The sequence below is a fragment of the Misgurnus anguillicaudatus genome, chromosome 6 (assembly GCF_027580225.2).
Source record: "Misgurnus anguillicaudatus chromosome 6, ASM2758022v2, whole genome shotgun sequence".
Taxonomy (NCBI): Eukaryota; Metazoa; Chordata; class Actinopteri; order Cypriniformes; family Cobitidae; genus Misgurnus; species Misgurnus anguillicaudatus.
Window position 1 is genome coordinate 8882599 of NC_073342.2, and position 15486 is coordinate 8898084.

Consider the following 15486-nt stretch of genomic DNA (forward strand, 5'->3'; position numbering starts at 1 on the left):
CAAAGGCAGCGTGTTTGAAATTTAAAACAGAAGCGCTTTTGTGATAACTAATCCCATTTTTGAAAACTACAATACCAATTTTTCGCTAGAAATGCAATTAAATTGTGTAAAAAGTGAAAATATACATTTATTTACACTAAATGTAAGCTCAAACCACTTTTTGGCCCTCATTTTATTTTTTCGAACTCAACCAATCACATTCCCCATGCAGACACGCGCATAGAATTGTGGGACAAGATGATGACGGTATCTCAGGAGTCAGGAAGTAAACCTAACATTGGATTCGGACATGCCTTGATGTCTTCATGCCTTGAAATGCTGCCTCGGAAGGCAGCAATTAAAGGAACAGTGTGTAAGAAATGTATATAAATGAATCATAAAATGGCCCTGATATGTCACTAGACATTAAGAAATCATTTTCATTTCAAATACTTCACTGACAACAGTGGTCTGGCCAGGATATTGTCATTTAAAAAGTGGAGTTGCAGCCCTCAACTGATGTTTATGTTGTCATTTTGTGTATTGGCCACCAGTTGTGTGATTGAACTACTAGTTTTAGCCACAAGTTTTGTGATTGCAATACCAGTTTTGGCCACAATCCTACATACTGTTCCTTTAAGAGTTTTCGGACGCAACCATTGTCTGTTTCATGTTTCTTATCTCTCTCGCTCAAACGTCCGTCAATATTACTGCACCCGAGATCAAAGTGCTGCAAACTAAGTGCTCTTCCGCTATACAATATCTTTTTTATCCGCTTAAAAAAATCGCCACGTTTTGTATTGTGCCACCATACTTACTCGTGTAACTACTTGTGTAACAGTCTTTAAATAGGGAAAACATGGAAGTGTTTGGTGGCTTCTAAATTCATCTTTGTTTGGATCCTAAGGAATGAATGGGGCTAGGCTAAATGCTAACACATTCACGTTGCACTGTACAAAGATTAACTGCAAGCATTGAAAAAGGATGGGTATGTATTAATTAATCTAAGTTGAGGTAAGAACATATTGAAAAACAGTGCTGTTTTTATTAACCCTCACGCTGCATTCACACCAGCTGCGGCTGATTTTCACGCCGCATTAACTAATCAGGAGCCTACTTGCTGCTGTGTCGGCAGCCCTGCCCGGAGTCACTCATTCAAGAGGGAGGAACGATTGTCCGTGAGCAGTCACCCGAAGCTATACGACTTATTTCTTATAGAACTTATAAGTTCTTATTTCTATAGAGACAGGAATAAAAAGGGCCTCCTTGGAAGAGTGTCAGTGAGGACATTGGACAACGTGGTAAGTTGTAAATACACATTTCACTTTTGAGTCACGTGACGCTTATCGGTAGTCTCGTGTAGCCAGACCTTCAATACTGAAGGTCTGGTGTTTTTTGCTGTTTTTTCAGGACAAAGCTCGCCCACGAGCTGTTTGATCGACATGTCAAACAACCAATCACAGTTTGTTTCGTCTAGTGTCCCGTTTCGGACTCCCCACAATAACGAGTCGGAAATAACCAGCCGCAACCAAATAGCATCTAAATAAACAACATTACTCACCATAGGACAACGTTGTGCACTTCATCAACAGCCACACCAATGAGACGCTCACGTTAAACATTTGAAGTATATCTCTTCACTTTGTAACACCTACAAGCAATTTAGGAGAACTCCACTAACTGCCTCAAGCAAAACTCTTGGACGTCTTTCAGAGAGTCTATGCCGCGGACTTTGAGAATCCAATGTTTAGCTGATCATGATAACTGCTCATTATTATCCACGTGAACACGACTGATTCTCTTCCTCAATGGAACGTCAGAGCTTTGTTTTCCAGGGACCGAAACTAATCGCGACACTCGCGTCTCGTGTAAATCTGGTTTATTTCAACCAATCAAAATGACTTAGACATTCTCACAGGGTTTACAGAAAAGTGTATGAAAAACATTAGATGTTTAGCCAACAGTCTGTGGGTGTGACGTCTGAGGCTGAGACTAATCGACCAGCGGCATTCCGGACGTTTTTTAAAGCAACACCAAAAAGGGTTTTTTTACCTTAAAATAACGTTGCCAAAAAAGATTCAGTCTTTCATCCACTCAAAACAGGGTGAACAGTATCTTTGCAGCCCTCTATTGGCCAAAACCGCACTTAAGAAGTTAATCATCTAATATCACTGTCTGGTTTTGGGTTAAGTGGAGTATTTTATTGGATTTGCAACTAAAATGCTTTGCTAGGGTAATGTCTGCTTATCACTTATGTGTTTAACTGTTTATCTAGCTTCAAGTTCCAGGTCAGTAATTTGGAAAGCAGAGACAAAACCATTTAAATAGCTGCAGGGTATTTTCACGGTGACTAAAGAGCACACAACCAATTTGTGGTGACTGTTGTAAACTACTGACAGTAGTAAATATACGGGACATACTGTCACATAAAAATGATTGATGGTGTCCTTTGACCTCAGGGGAGGGGCTAACCTTTGACCTCAGGGGAGGGCCTGACCTTTTGACCTGCGAGGGAGGGGGTGACCTTTGACCGGACCACCCACGTCGTGAACCTTTGACCTGCGAGGGAGGGGTGACCTTTGACCGGACCTCCCACGTCGTGAACTTTTGAACCGACCGCCCACGCTGCTCTGAACTTTTGAACCGACCGCCCACGAAGCGTTGAACTTTTGAACCGACCACCCACGCTGCTCTGAACTTTTGAACCGACCGCCCACGTAGCGTTGAACTTTTAACCGGTACGCCCACGTCACGTTGACATGTTTACGTCCGGGGTTATCTCCGGGGCGTGTTAAATCATGTCCTCCTACGATAAAACAATAAAAACAGTGTTTACACAAGTGGTCTTCATTAAAACACATTCCATGCTCCCATCATAATTTATATAAGGTGGGGCCCGATATGTCTAATAAAAGCCAGGGAAATCACAGTTACGAAAATCACAAACATGGATACCATGGATACACCGTGCAGCTCACTCAGTACTCCGGCGAGTGAATGGCAAATTGACTTGAATCATCTCGCTATGGCGCCGAAAAAACAGCGCAGGCATATCTGCCTGACAAAGTTTCTTCATGAAAATAAGAACATCGTTGCTGATGAAATTTTGCTAGAAAGTACCATAGTAGTCGGTTACAAGTTTAACAAAGAGACTCGTACTGTAATACTCTACAGCGCTGAGAAAAAAGGTGAATATACACCAGGACTGGACTCGCGCATAGTTTTCGGTGACAAGGACTGGACATTGTTTTACAACAATGTCTGGAAAGATCTGCAAGATTGTCGCGAAGAACCATTGTACATTGCAGAATGGGATGCCATAACTCCCAAAGGACGGTACAGAGTGGTGGGCGACCATTCTAAAAAGAGGCCGGGGGACTGCGTCTACTTTTTCTTCTGCAAAGACAACGCGAAGCTTCGCGAGCCGCTGGGTGCTATCGAGTGCGTTATCGGTGGCATTAGCGCTCAGTTCTTTTAGGCGACTCAGACCTTCCTCTGATGGACGTCTGAATTCTTCAGTAAGGTCGTCATCGGGTAAGTGTTGGTTAGCGTTGTCGTCGTAAGAGTCAACATCAATGTAGAGAGAAGGTCCGGGGATGTTATCTGAATCGCTGTCTTGAGACATTGCTGGTGGAGGCGGTCCCGTCTACTGCTTTATAACTATCGTGACGAATGGGCGTAGTTAATGGGCGGAGACGGTCCGAGAGAGTATTGGCCACGTGAGCATTTCTCGGGGTGGAACAGCTGTACTTTAACTTTGCAATAGCCATCGTGCATGTCGCACCACTTGAACATTTTGTTTATGGTTGAAAAAATGTTTTCCATGCCATGCAGATCACGCCACTTGAACAAAAATTGCATCTCATAGAGACTGTAGTGCTTGTCAGGTAGAACCCCCACCAGCGGCTCTCGAAGCTTCGCGTTGTCTTTGCAGAAGAAAAAGTAGACGCAGTCCCCCGGCCTCTTTTTAGAATGGTTGCCCACCACTCTGTACCGTCCTTTGGGAGTTATGGCATCCCATTCTGCAATGTACAATGGTTCTTCGCGACAATCTTGCAGATCTTTCCAGACATTGTTGTAAAACAATGTCCAGTCCTTGTCACCGAAAACTATGCGCGAGTCCAGTCCTGGTGTATATTCACCTTTTTTCTCAGCGCTGTAGAGTATTACAGTACGAGTCTCTTTGTTAAACTTGTAACCGACTACTATGCTACTTTCCAGCAAAATTTCATCAGCGACGATGTTCCTATTTTCATGAAGAAACTTTGTCAGGCAGATATGCCTGCGCTGTTTTTTCGGCGCCATAGCGAGATGATTCAAGTCAATTTGCCATTCACTCGCCGGAGAACTGAGTGAGCTGCACGGCGTATCCATGGTATCCATGTTTGTGATTGTCGTAACTGTGATTTTCCTGGCTTTTATTAGACATATCGGGCCCCACCTTATATAAATTATGATGGGAGCATGGAATGTGTTTTAATGAAGACCACTTGTGTAAACACTGTTTTTATTGTTTTATCGTAAGAGGACATGATTTAACACGCCCCGAAGATAACCCCGGATGTAAACATGCCAACGTGACGTGGGCGTACCGGTTAAAAGTTCAACGTGACGTGGGCGGTCGGTTCAAAAGTTCAGAGCAGCGTGGGCGGTCGGTTCAAAAGTTCACGACGTGGGAGGTCCGGTCAAAGGTCACCCCTCCCTCGCAGGTCAAAGGTTCACGACTTGGGTGGTCCGGTCAAAGGTCACCCCCTCCCTCGCAGGTCAAAAGGTCAGCCCCTCCCCTGAGGTGAAAGGGCACCATCAATCATTTTTATGTGACAGTATGTCCCGTATATTTACTACTACTGACATTAAAATAGTCCAAAACATACATGCTTACCAAGATCTTCAGTCTTGATGTGGTAGATGGTGCTGGTGTAGGTCACTCTGCTCAGCAGGTCATTGATTTGCTCAAGGCTGTCGGATGTTATTCTCAGAAATCCCTCATTCTGGCCTAAAATAATCTCATCCTCCTTAACATTTGTTACAGACAGCAGACCTTTCTGTACCTTCAGTGACACCTGAACAAGTTTGACACAGCATGAGCTCTTTTAAAAACTTTCATTCATGCCTCAACAGACCTACAATAAGAGACGCACGCATAGCATTTAAAACAGAAATTAGAAGATAACTAGAACATTCAGAAAACTAGAAGATTATAAGCGGGTCCCCATAAAATTAATAACAATGCAAAAATATATATTTTTTGTTACTTCTGAGTGTTTATCTCTCCTTTCTTGTTACATACATACACTTTTCAACCCAGCGTTGGATCAAAAAGGGACGAGTCCAGCAGCTGGGTTAAAATTAAACCAGAAAATGTTTACATTTGACTCAAAATTGAAATTGAAACAACCCAGCATGGGTTTAATTAAAACCTAGCAGGCTGGGCTCGTCTATTTTTGACCCAACACTGGGTTGAAAATAACACAGATTTTTTTATTATTGTACTGTATCATTCACCATGTATATAAGGTTTTTATCTTTCTCACTACAGTGCCCTTTATCTTACTCATTGGGGTTTGTAAGGCAACATTCTCTGTAAAAATGCAGAGAAACAAAATTTATTGTCAAAGCTACACATCAATTTGAATTGGAAATGTTTCTCTACAGATATCCACCGTTACTCTTAGTAATGTCAACGATTTAAGCTCGGAAACAATGTTGTCTTTAAAATATCACACTTATACACACTTAATACTTATTATTATTGCTTTAACCCATGATTGGGTCAATATTGGACAGAACCCAGTTGTAGGATTTAATTTTAATCCATTGCAGTGTTATGTCCAATATTTACCAACTCAGCATTTTTTTTTTATGTAGTATTAGAAATAGGGTCCCTCCCAAAAGGTTAATTATATTTGGGGATACTTGGCACCATAAAGCTTGGAAACCCCTGATTTTAATTACATGTCACCTTTGTTTGATAGTTGTAAGGGTTTAAACATCAAAGACAGGAAGGAAAGACAGCAGATCCTATTACACAAGCACACTCTAATAAATCATGGGATATTTTCATTACATTGTAAGGTCAAAAAAGAATGAATCCAACTGCTGGGTTGTAATTTAACCTATGGTGTGTTTGGTGTGTTGACCTATTAATGCATGGATTTGAAAGAAGGGAAGAACATAATTCTAACACACAGCCCCGCCACTCCCATAACGCGTATCACGCACTGTGCGTAGGGCACCACGTGCTGAGGGGCACCAAAAATAGCCTAATGAAAAAGAATTATAATGCTGAAATTATTTTAACTTTTGGAAATGGCCCCGAAAAGACAGCAGGAGTCAGGATCGGAAAAAAGGAAAAAAAGAAGAAACTGCGGGATGATGCCCGTGCATCACTTGCGGGTAAGTCCATCATGTATAATCATTCCTAAATAAGGGAAATGTGCATGGGCTGCAGCTGCTGCTAATCGTAATGCGCCTCGAACTTGCTGTGCTGACATTAATGTTAGCAAACTATGTTGTTATAAAGCTAAATTGAGATTTTACTGTAAAACATTCCTAATGCATATGCATTTTACAAATAACTGACGCAGGTGTTACTTTCTTTACTACGTTTCTTAAAATATTGAGCAGTAGTTTATTTTGTGGTTTATTTTGACATGACGGTGGTTAATACTTTCTCGGTAAAAGTTAACGTTAGCAGTCAGTGCACATGGTAGGCTGACAATTCCTGACTGTTAAATATATATAAATATAAAACGTTATAATATATGATATGAAGCAAACATTACTGTGACACTTAGTTCTCTGAATCTTTGTTTTATTTAAGAATATTGAGTTTTCTTGTTTACTTATTGATGTTTATTTAATGTTATTTATTTAAAGTGACATTGTACTTGGGAAAACATGTCTGGATTATTTTGATAATTTAAGTTTGGTAATTTTTTTCTATTTTGCTACAGTATTCTATAAAAGTTTGCACTTTCAAATGTGTAGTGTGTGTTGGCTAAAGCTGTGAAGATTTTACTTTCTGCTATTAAGTTATATGTTTGGTAATAAAAAAAAATATTTTTCTAAAATTAAACTGGCAAAAACAACCTCAGGGTGGGGGTGGGGGGCATTATAAAGTAATTATGCTTAGGGCACCAAAATGGCTAGCAGCGGCACTGCTAACACACCAAACCAATAAATTATGACACGCCTTTCATGTAAAGAGATAACTCCCTTTTTAATGCAAAGGATATCGACCCTTTTATCCCTCCTTGCCTTTCTAGATCAAATATCTGTTCTTTGGCTTGGGTTTTGTGAAATCATTTTCTAAATAAACGTGACGTATAGTCCACTGCGGTATATGTTATTTCGTCTTAATGACGCATTTTTGAATGATGCGGCTATACTCCGGTGCAGTTTATAGTCCGGAAAATACGGTAAAAACACTGTCATTGCTGCTGTTATACTTGGGACATCTTCACTGAACTTTTTGACAGCGATCAGCTGTAAAATGTTTTGGTCCTGCACGATTTTCGTTGACTTCAAGTAAAATAATGTAAAGTTTTTCATAAGATCCCCTGGGGTCAATGTGTTAGCATGACAGAAGCTTGATGCTGTCGGGAGAACAAAAAACAGCCGACATTTGACATTTTCCATTTCCCGAGTCACTCTCGAGTTAATTATTAGATTTTGATGGCTTATGTTTCTTTCCCGTCACAGAAAACCACCACAGGTTTATCAATGCCATCAAAGTATTATTTTGATTTTGTTTGTTTGTTGATCACGAAGTACAAAAGTAGATGAGGAAAACTAGGGTCGTTTTTCAATGTCAAGTATACTTTCTTGGCAGTCCTTACAAGTCACTTCCTTCAGAGGCTAGGCAAGGCTTCTCTCAAGCATTCGGAAAAAACAAAATGGGACAGGCTAGCGAGTGCATGTCATTGCGTCAATGACAGGTGTGTTTTCGGCGCTGCGCGCAAAGGATTGTGGGTGAGTTCAGCGCGCGAAGAGCACAAAGGATACACATATGCATCCTTTCCTGTATATGGGATATTTCTCGAATGAAGGACTTAGTCCTTGGCTGAAATTTCGACGATCCTCAACATTGGAACAGTCCTTCGACGGACGTCGATGACATAGCATCCTCGAAATTCTGGCTTCTGGGGATCCTTCCTTGACATTGAGAAACGGCTTAGGATTCTATGTATATTCAACGTGCCGCCATTGTTGTTTACAATGCATGGAATGGGGTGTGTTTGTTGAGCAGATTTATTGCATTCTGCAGAAGAGTGCCATTTATCGCGTTTTGGGAAAAAAGTAAGAAAAGATGACAGAATAACACAGAGGATATTGAATTTTGCGTAAAATTAAGAATTTACTTTTTAATACTGACCAGATACAATACTGATTTTGGTGGTAACTTTTTTTAATGGAACCAAACTCTTCATATATTTTTTGCATCAAATATAAACGTTTAAATCTAACCCAACAGCTGGATTTGATCCTTTTTGGCCCAACACTAGATTGAAAATATCCCAGCATGTTCAATCAAATGAGAAATAAGAAAATATATCAAAGCGACCCTCCACCGTCCAAAAGCTGTATGAGCCAAACAAACCTTGTAAATTGTTCGGTTTTGTGTTTGCAGAGCTAGACCTTCAACAATGATAATGTCTTAGATTAATACACAGAGAAATATATAATGTGATACATTATTATCACAACATTACATAATAGTCAATATTTAAACGGTGTTACTCTGTAACCTCATAGAAATGTGCTTTCCCATCATTATAAATCGAAAAGGGAAGCATCAGAAATCCGACTCACCAGGAATGAGCGTTTTATTTAATGGAGTGACTCTGAATCCTCTGATGGGATACTGGAGCGGAGTATTGGCAGGGGCAAGAACAAGTACATCATTTTGTTTACCCATCCTGGGGAAGACACATAAGGACAATTATTTTAATGAATGACTTTAATCTGTCTGCAATGAAAATGTGATTGTCAACAAAAATGCGGAACCTGATCTGGTGTTGTCTGTATTCTTCTGCTCGATGTTTTTGAAGATCTTCTAGTTCATCCTGGGACACATAACGGTTTGCTGGCTCAGTGTTTTGGCAGGTACAGGACATAGAATTGTCATTAGGGAACGGCCCTATACTAAGAAAATTGGAAGAAATCCTTGTTAAACAACAGCTGAAATTTACATGTATACATTAAGCAGATGTTTTAATCGAAAGTGACTCACAAATGAGGAAGCATTTAATAATTTGTCAATTTCGAGAGCTTCAGCTGTCACAATTATTAAATAATCATTTGATTGCAGTTATTTGACATATAACTGATTATTTCATATAACCACAATATAGAAACCTTTAGAAAACAAAGGTTGTGTAGTATCTGCAGCAGCTCCACAACCACCAGTTTTGCTCTGTACGTAATGTTATGTTCACTCTAAAAATGTCTGGGTTATTTTTGACCCATAATGGGTAAATATACAGAACACGTGCTGGGTTAAAAATTGCAGCGATTTTTGTGTGAGCATATCAGTGAACACCCCTGACCACTGTAGATAATTCTAGAGGTTTTAGCATCGGGATCACTAGACGAGAGCTTAATAGCCTTATTTTTGTAAAAACCGACATTTCGTTAATTGTGTTGCCTGTCAAAGTTAGCCTGTGCGCATTCATTCGGACCAATTTTCCGTCACAAATGGAGAGAATACCAATTGGAAGTACTCATCCCTATGTTCTATTCATTCCCTTCGAAGATCAGAGCTGTGCAGAGAGTTGCGCAATTGTGTCTCATTGTGTGACGGCTAAAATACACTTGGAGAATAGAGCATTGAAAACATTGTCATTTTCATTTTATCTAACGCAGTTTTGAATTCAACCATGCTCTCTCTCATCAGGCTTGGCTGTGCAGGTGTTTTTTTACCCAATAAACACAGGACGTCGAATAGACGTGCAGATCGTGTCTATATTGGGTCCGTCGGTCCATGACCAATTCTGGACATCTATTCGACGTCCAAACTAGGTCCACTATTTGGACGTCCAACCATGACCCTACTTGGACGTCATATTTATGGGCAACATTTGACGTGTAAACTGGGTAATTTTTTGGACGTCATTTGGACGTCATATTTACGGGCAACGTTTGACGTTTGAACTGGGTAATTCTTTGGAGGTCATTTGGACGTCTATGACAGGCCTATGTCTATATTACATGATTAGGCCTATAAAAAATATTTTATTTACAAACATCAGCATTATTGTAACGTAGACTAACGACAGACGTGCTATCCGACTGGCTTTATACAGTCATCGGACGCTACCGACTTTAAACATTAAATGTTCCAATTTCAAATATTTTTTTCAACAAAAGGTGATATATTTAACAGTTTGTGATAAATATCATTCATTTTATAAAGACATAAATACAGTGTGAAGCATAAATTAAACCAAAATCCACCTTTTTGCTGCCCCACTTGTCTCCCCCCGAAGCTGCAGTTTGTTAGCGTAAGCCTGCCCACCGGCCGTTTTCAAACACAAGAGGCGCACCCTGCAGACTTACTAAATAATCACTGAAACATGAGGTTGTTTGCATGAGGTTCTCTTTCCTGATCGTGGATGAAAGGTGGGGAAATGAAAATGACACAGATATAAATTTTGTGTGTGATCTCAAATTATTTATTTAGTTATGGGCAGTTAAAGGTCGTCTGTACGAAACATCGTTGTGTACGGAACACAGTGAGTCTACGTTACCAACATGATTAATACCTACTTACGAATAGTCTATATTATTTATACAGTACTGTTTTTTCTGCTTTCTTGAATTATATACAAATTAATCTAAATGTACAAATAAAAATCTGTAATTAAATGCGTAGTTCGTTATATTAAAATATATGACCATATACTAACAATTTAAAATGAAAATATTCTCACCTATTCTCATGATGTTGCATTCGTGTTATGAATGCAATAAGTATGCCTTATATACAAATTTAACATGCTGTATGGCCGAGTGGTTAGTGAGACTTGCTTGTAACCCATAGATTGGTGGTTCGAATCCCACAGCTCGCAGGAAATGACTGAAGCGTTTGGTGTTGCAATGGATGGGTGAAGTGCGGAGACAATAATTTCATTTCGCTTTTTTCATGTTTTTTTTCCTTACACGGAGGTCCTACGGATGTAAACATTTAGACGTGCAGAAGACGTCGAAAAAAAGACGTCGCCTGGCGTTACAAAACAACCCCTTTTTTGTACCGAATTCGGACATCCAAAAATTACATGAAAAAGACGTCATTCCGGCGTCACTTTGCGCAGTGGATAAGGGGCTGATTTCAATGTTTTTTTAATAATATGATTGGATTTTATACTAACCTTGATGCAGTATTTCATTGTATTAAAAATATGTGTATAACATCTGTGTGACTGCCTTTAATATATTTTGTGCATGACAGCATTTTCATCTAACGCAACATCCACGCATGTTCCATTAAATTAACGTAATGACCAAGAACTGAGGGGTGATTTTTTTACTGTGGATAAGGAATCGTCTTGTTTTGCTTCCGCATCACAGTATGTAAACTGTTTTTTATAATACTGAACTACATAGATGCCGTCCAGCGACAAAATCGCTGGACAAAGATGAAATTATCAGGGCATTCTCAGCACTCAAACACAGGAGGGTGGATTTCTAAAAAGGAGCCCATCGTTGTTTATAAGTTCGGTTCAGTGTCAGTCAGACACTTTTTCTTCTTTGTTTTGTTAAACAAATCAAGTTGAGGGGATGTTTGAGCTGTTTTTTTTTAAGTCAGCCCAGATATACTGCGCAAATCAATTAAGCAAAAGTTAGTGGCTTATACCAACTATAATTGTATATAGTTTTAATTAAATAAGGTTGGATCATTTCTGTTGAGCTGCCTGTTCGTGAAGCTGAAAGTTTACGTAATAAAATAATATACCATTGATGTAAACCAACAGGATTCCTGGCTTTTTTTGCTCTATTATGTTTATGTTTAATGTGGGTATGGGCCCAATATTAGTTATTGAAACGGTCCCCTAGATGCTTAAGGCCCCCACTGCCTACAATCCAAGTGTTTTTTGTAGTCCTAGAACGTTAAAGACGAATTAATATTGTTTTTTTTTAATATCGTTAGCATGTACTAATACACACCCGTCGCTATGGGCGGGCCTTAGGGGGCCGGGCCCACCCTCAAGGACGCTTGTGCCCCCCCCCCCCCCCCAGTATTTAAAAAAATACTGTCATTTTAAATTATTAATGTTGCTAATTTTGTGTTGCATTAATGTTGTATTCTTTATAATTAAAACATTAAAAATATAAAAAACAATGGTGTGATTTTGTTTGATTGATGGGAATCTAGCTACACTGCAACAGCCTATCACGAGGCTACGTACGACACGTACGTGACGTAGCCTACGTCAGTGTAGCCGCTCAACAGTTACCGCACTTTTTTTTAAACTGGATGTGTTTTCGTTGAGCTATACTGCTTTAAGATGGATATTATCCGCAAATGGTTAAAAGCCCAACAACAGTCTCCAAAAGACGCGCAGCAGTCAGACAGAAAGAAACTCCGGTGGCCTTGCAACCAATTTGGCGAGCTGCTCCATTCGTTTTACTTTGTTATCTGACGACGACACCAACGTAACCGCTAAAATTTAAATTTATAATTGACTTACATGTTTGTCTCAACGAAAATGAACCTTCCGACAACCACACAATGTCGCAGGCGCTCTTGGCAAACAGATGAGAGGTTTGAAAAGGACATTGACGCACACAGGCGAGAGAGTTCGGGTCTTCTCGGGTCTGTTCAGAAAAAACACATTCATTTTTAAATTACCCGAGACCCGATGTCGCTATTGTTGTACCCGACTCGTGTCCGAGGCACATGTGAAACTTTTAGACCCGAACCCGATCGGGTCTCGGGTCGGACCTCGGGTTTTCGGATCTAAGTGGACCCGTGAAGAACTCTACCGTGGAGCCCGACCCCGGGCCTAACATACTACTACATTCAGAAGATATGGAGTTGATCACTGCGGTGATTCAGCTTGCTTCTGAAAAGGACCTCACTCTCAAGTTTACGTCCGAGTGGACACTTTATTAATGAGGAGATTCTGCTCGTAGAAACGACGCCTGCCGCTGTACTGACAGGAGGGAAGGGAGAGACGACAGCGCTGCCTCCACAGTACCGTAGGTTCAAAGTCTGCGTGCGTGTGTGTGAATGTGTGTGGGTGTGTGTGTGTGTGCACGTGTCTCATGGCAATGCATATCGCTCTGTTGACTGCTTTAAAATGCAATGTTTGAGAGATGTCTCTGGTGTTACATGTAATATGTTGTATAGATTTATGGATATTCATAAAATTGTTTCTATATGTAATGTGGTGTGTAGGCTATAGGCTATCTGGTCATATTGCTGATGGTTGTTTAACGTGGTGATTACGTGCTGCGCGAATAGAGTATATATTATTATAATATGTACTGTAGGCTAATAATAAGTGTGCCCTCCCATGCATTTCATATGCCCCCCTTAAGACTGAGGTCTGGCGACGGGTCTGTACACACCTATACACAAAAGGGTGTTTAAAAACATGTATCTCATAATAGGTGCTCTTTAGATAATAAGAGTATGCGGGTTGTTGTGAAATTGGAAACAATTGTAAACATGTACCGGCCTCGGGCCTAAAAGTTCTGGTGTGCACGCCCCTAAGTCTGTTCCCTTTCAATACGGTTCACTTCACATTGCGTCAGTTGCTGACGCTATGGGAGGAAACTCCTGTTTACTCCATGATTGAAGCCTATTGGTTAATGTCTGTAGAAATTACAGACCTATGGCGTTGGAGCCCGCGAAAGGGGCGGGACTATGCCCTATAATAGTCCAAAAAAGAGCGCCATAACTCATTCGCATTCTCCTTCAGCGTGAACCTCTCGCTGCTCCGAAGAAGAAGAAGCCTTACTCGTCGTCGACACAAGCCCTGCAGCGGAATCCAGGTTTAGCGTCTTCTCCTGACGTTTTTCGGCTGAGAACCGAAAATAGCGGAATCCAGGTCTAGCGTCTTCCCCAGCCACTTTCCGGCTGAGAACCGAAGATAGCCTTCGCTTGCCGTGGTACGAGCCCTGTGCAGCGTACACATGCCTGACGAGGTCTCCCAGAAAATATGCAGTGGAGTCGCCGGTGTTGGATGTATGCTGCTGGTGTTTATACGAGTGCCACCAGACCTGGTGGTGCCCGTGTGTGTGTGCCAGCGGAGTGGATTTGACGCTGGTGATTTTGCTATGTTCAGATTCAAACAATTTTGAGATTGTTACGAATACAAATACTGACTCCGCTGCTCACCCCTAGTCCACATACACTGACCATAAAACATAATACAATATACCATACAATACAAACTATACAAGTGCAAAAAACATTTATAATTTATAAATATCATTATTATCATTATTATTAACCAACGTCAATTCAAAAGTCTGATCGACGTAGGTACAAGGATTTCTTAAAGCAACTACATTTACACACAGCCAGCTATATTGTATACATACTCAATCATTTTCCTATTGCTGCAACAATTATGTTTTCCCTGCTCCCGCAGAAGTTTGGTTTTTCCACCGCCGCAGTGATGTTTCCAATGCTCCAACAGAGGGCCAATTTTTTCCACTGCTGCGGTAGCGATGCTTACTCTAACCGCTTCCACGTCAAAAAGCGCACCAAACCGTTATCAGCAAAACCAACTGTAACCCATTTGATTGACGGGGGGGCTTACCCATACGATCGCAGGGGGGATTGATCTCCCGTAGGATGGTGCCAGAGCCCTCCCAATTGGTAATAACTTAACGTATTCAAGTCTACATCAACAGGGGCTTACCCATCCGATCGCAGCGAGTATTGAACTCCCTTCAGACGGCGCAAAAGCCCTCCCAATCTAAAATAACCAGACATCCACCTCGTTGTCAGCGAGGACTTACCCGTCCGATCGCAGCGTGTATCGAACTCCCATCGGACGCCGCAAAGCCCTCCAAATCTAAAATAACCAAATGTACATCTCATCGACAGCGGGGGCTTACCCGCCCGATCACAGTGAATACTGAAGTCCAGTCAAATGCCACAAAAGTCCTCCAAATCTAAAATAACCAAACATCCACCTCGTCATCAGCGAAGGCTTACCCGTCCGATCGCAGTGAGTATTGAACTCCCGTCAGACGCCGCAAAGCCCTCCAAATCTAAAATAACCAAATGTACACCTCATAGTCAGCAGGGGTTTAACCGTCTGATCGCAGTGAGTATTGAACTCCCGTCGGACGCCGCAAAGCCCTCCAAATCTAAAATAACCAAATGTACACCTCATAGTCAGCAGGGGCTTAACCGTCAGATCACACTGAGTACTGAAATCCCGTCAGACGCCGCAAAAGTCCTCCAAATCTAAAATAACCAAACATCCACCTCGTCATCAGCAAGGGCTTACCCGTCCGGTTGCAGCGAGTATTGAACTCCCGTCG

At 41.0% G+C, this 15486-nt stretch overlaps 1 protein-coding gene across 2 annotated transcripts in view; it reads right to left on the bottom strand.

Annotated features, from left to right (window-relative positions):
* Positions 1–15486, bottom strand: part of LOC129434122 (beta-1,4 N-acetylgalactosaminyltransferase 2) — an 81523-nt gene that overhangs the window by 13856 nt on the left and 52181 nt on the right. For both annotated transcript variants that reach the window (XM_073868472.1, XM_073868470.1), the window contains exons 3-6: positions 8989–9126; positions 8794–8900; positions 8582–8619; positions 4862–5042 (exon numbers count right to left, since the gene is read on the bottom strand). In XM_073868472.1, the coding sequence (XP_073724573.1) occupies positions 4862–5042; positions 8582–8619; positions 8794–8900; positions 8989–9126 (464 nt within the window). The remainder of the gene's footprint in view (positions 1–4861; positions 5043–8581; positions 8620–8793; positions 8901–8988; positions 9127–15486) is intronic.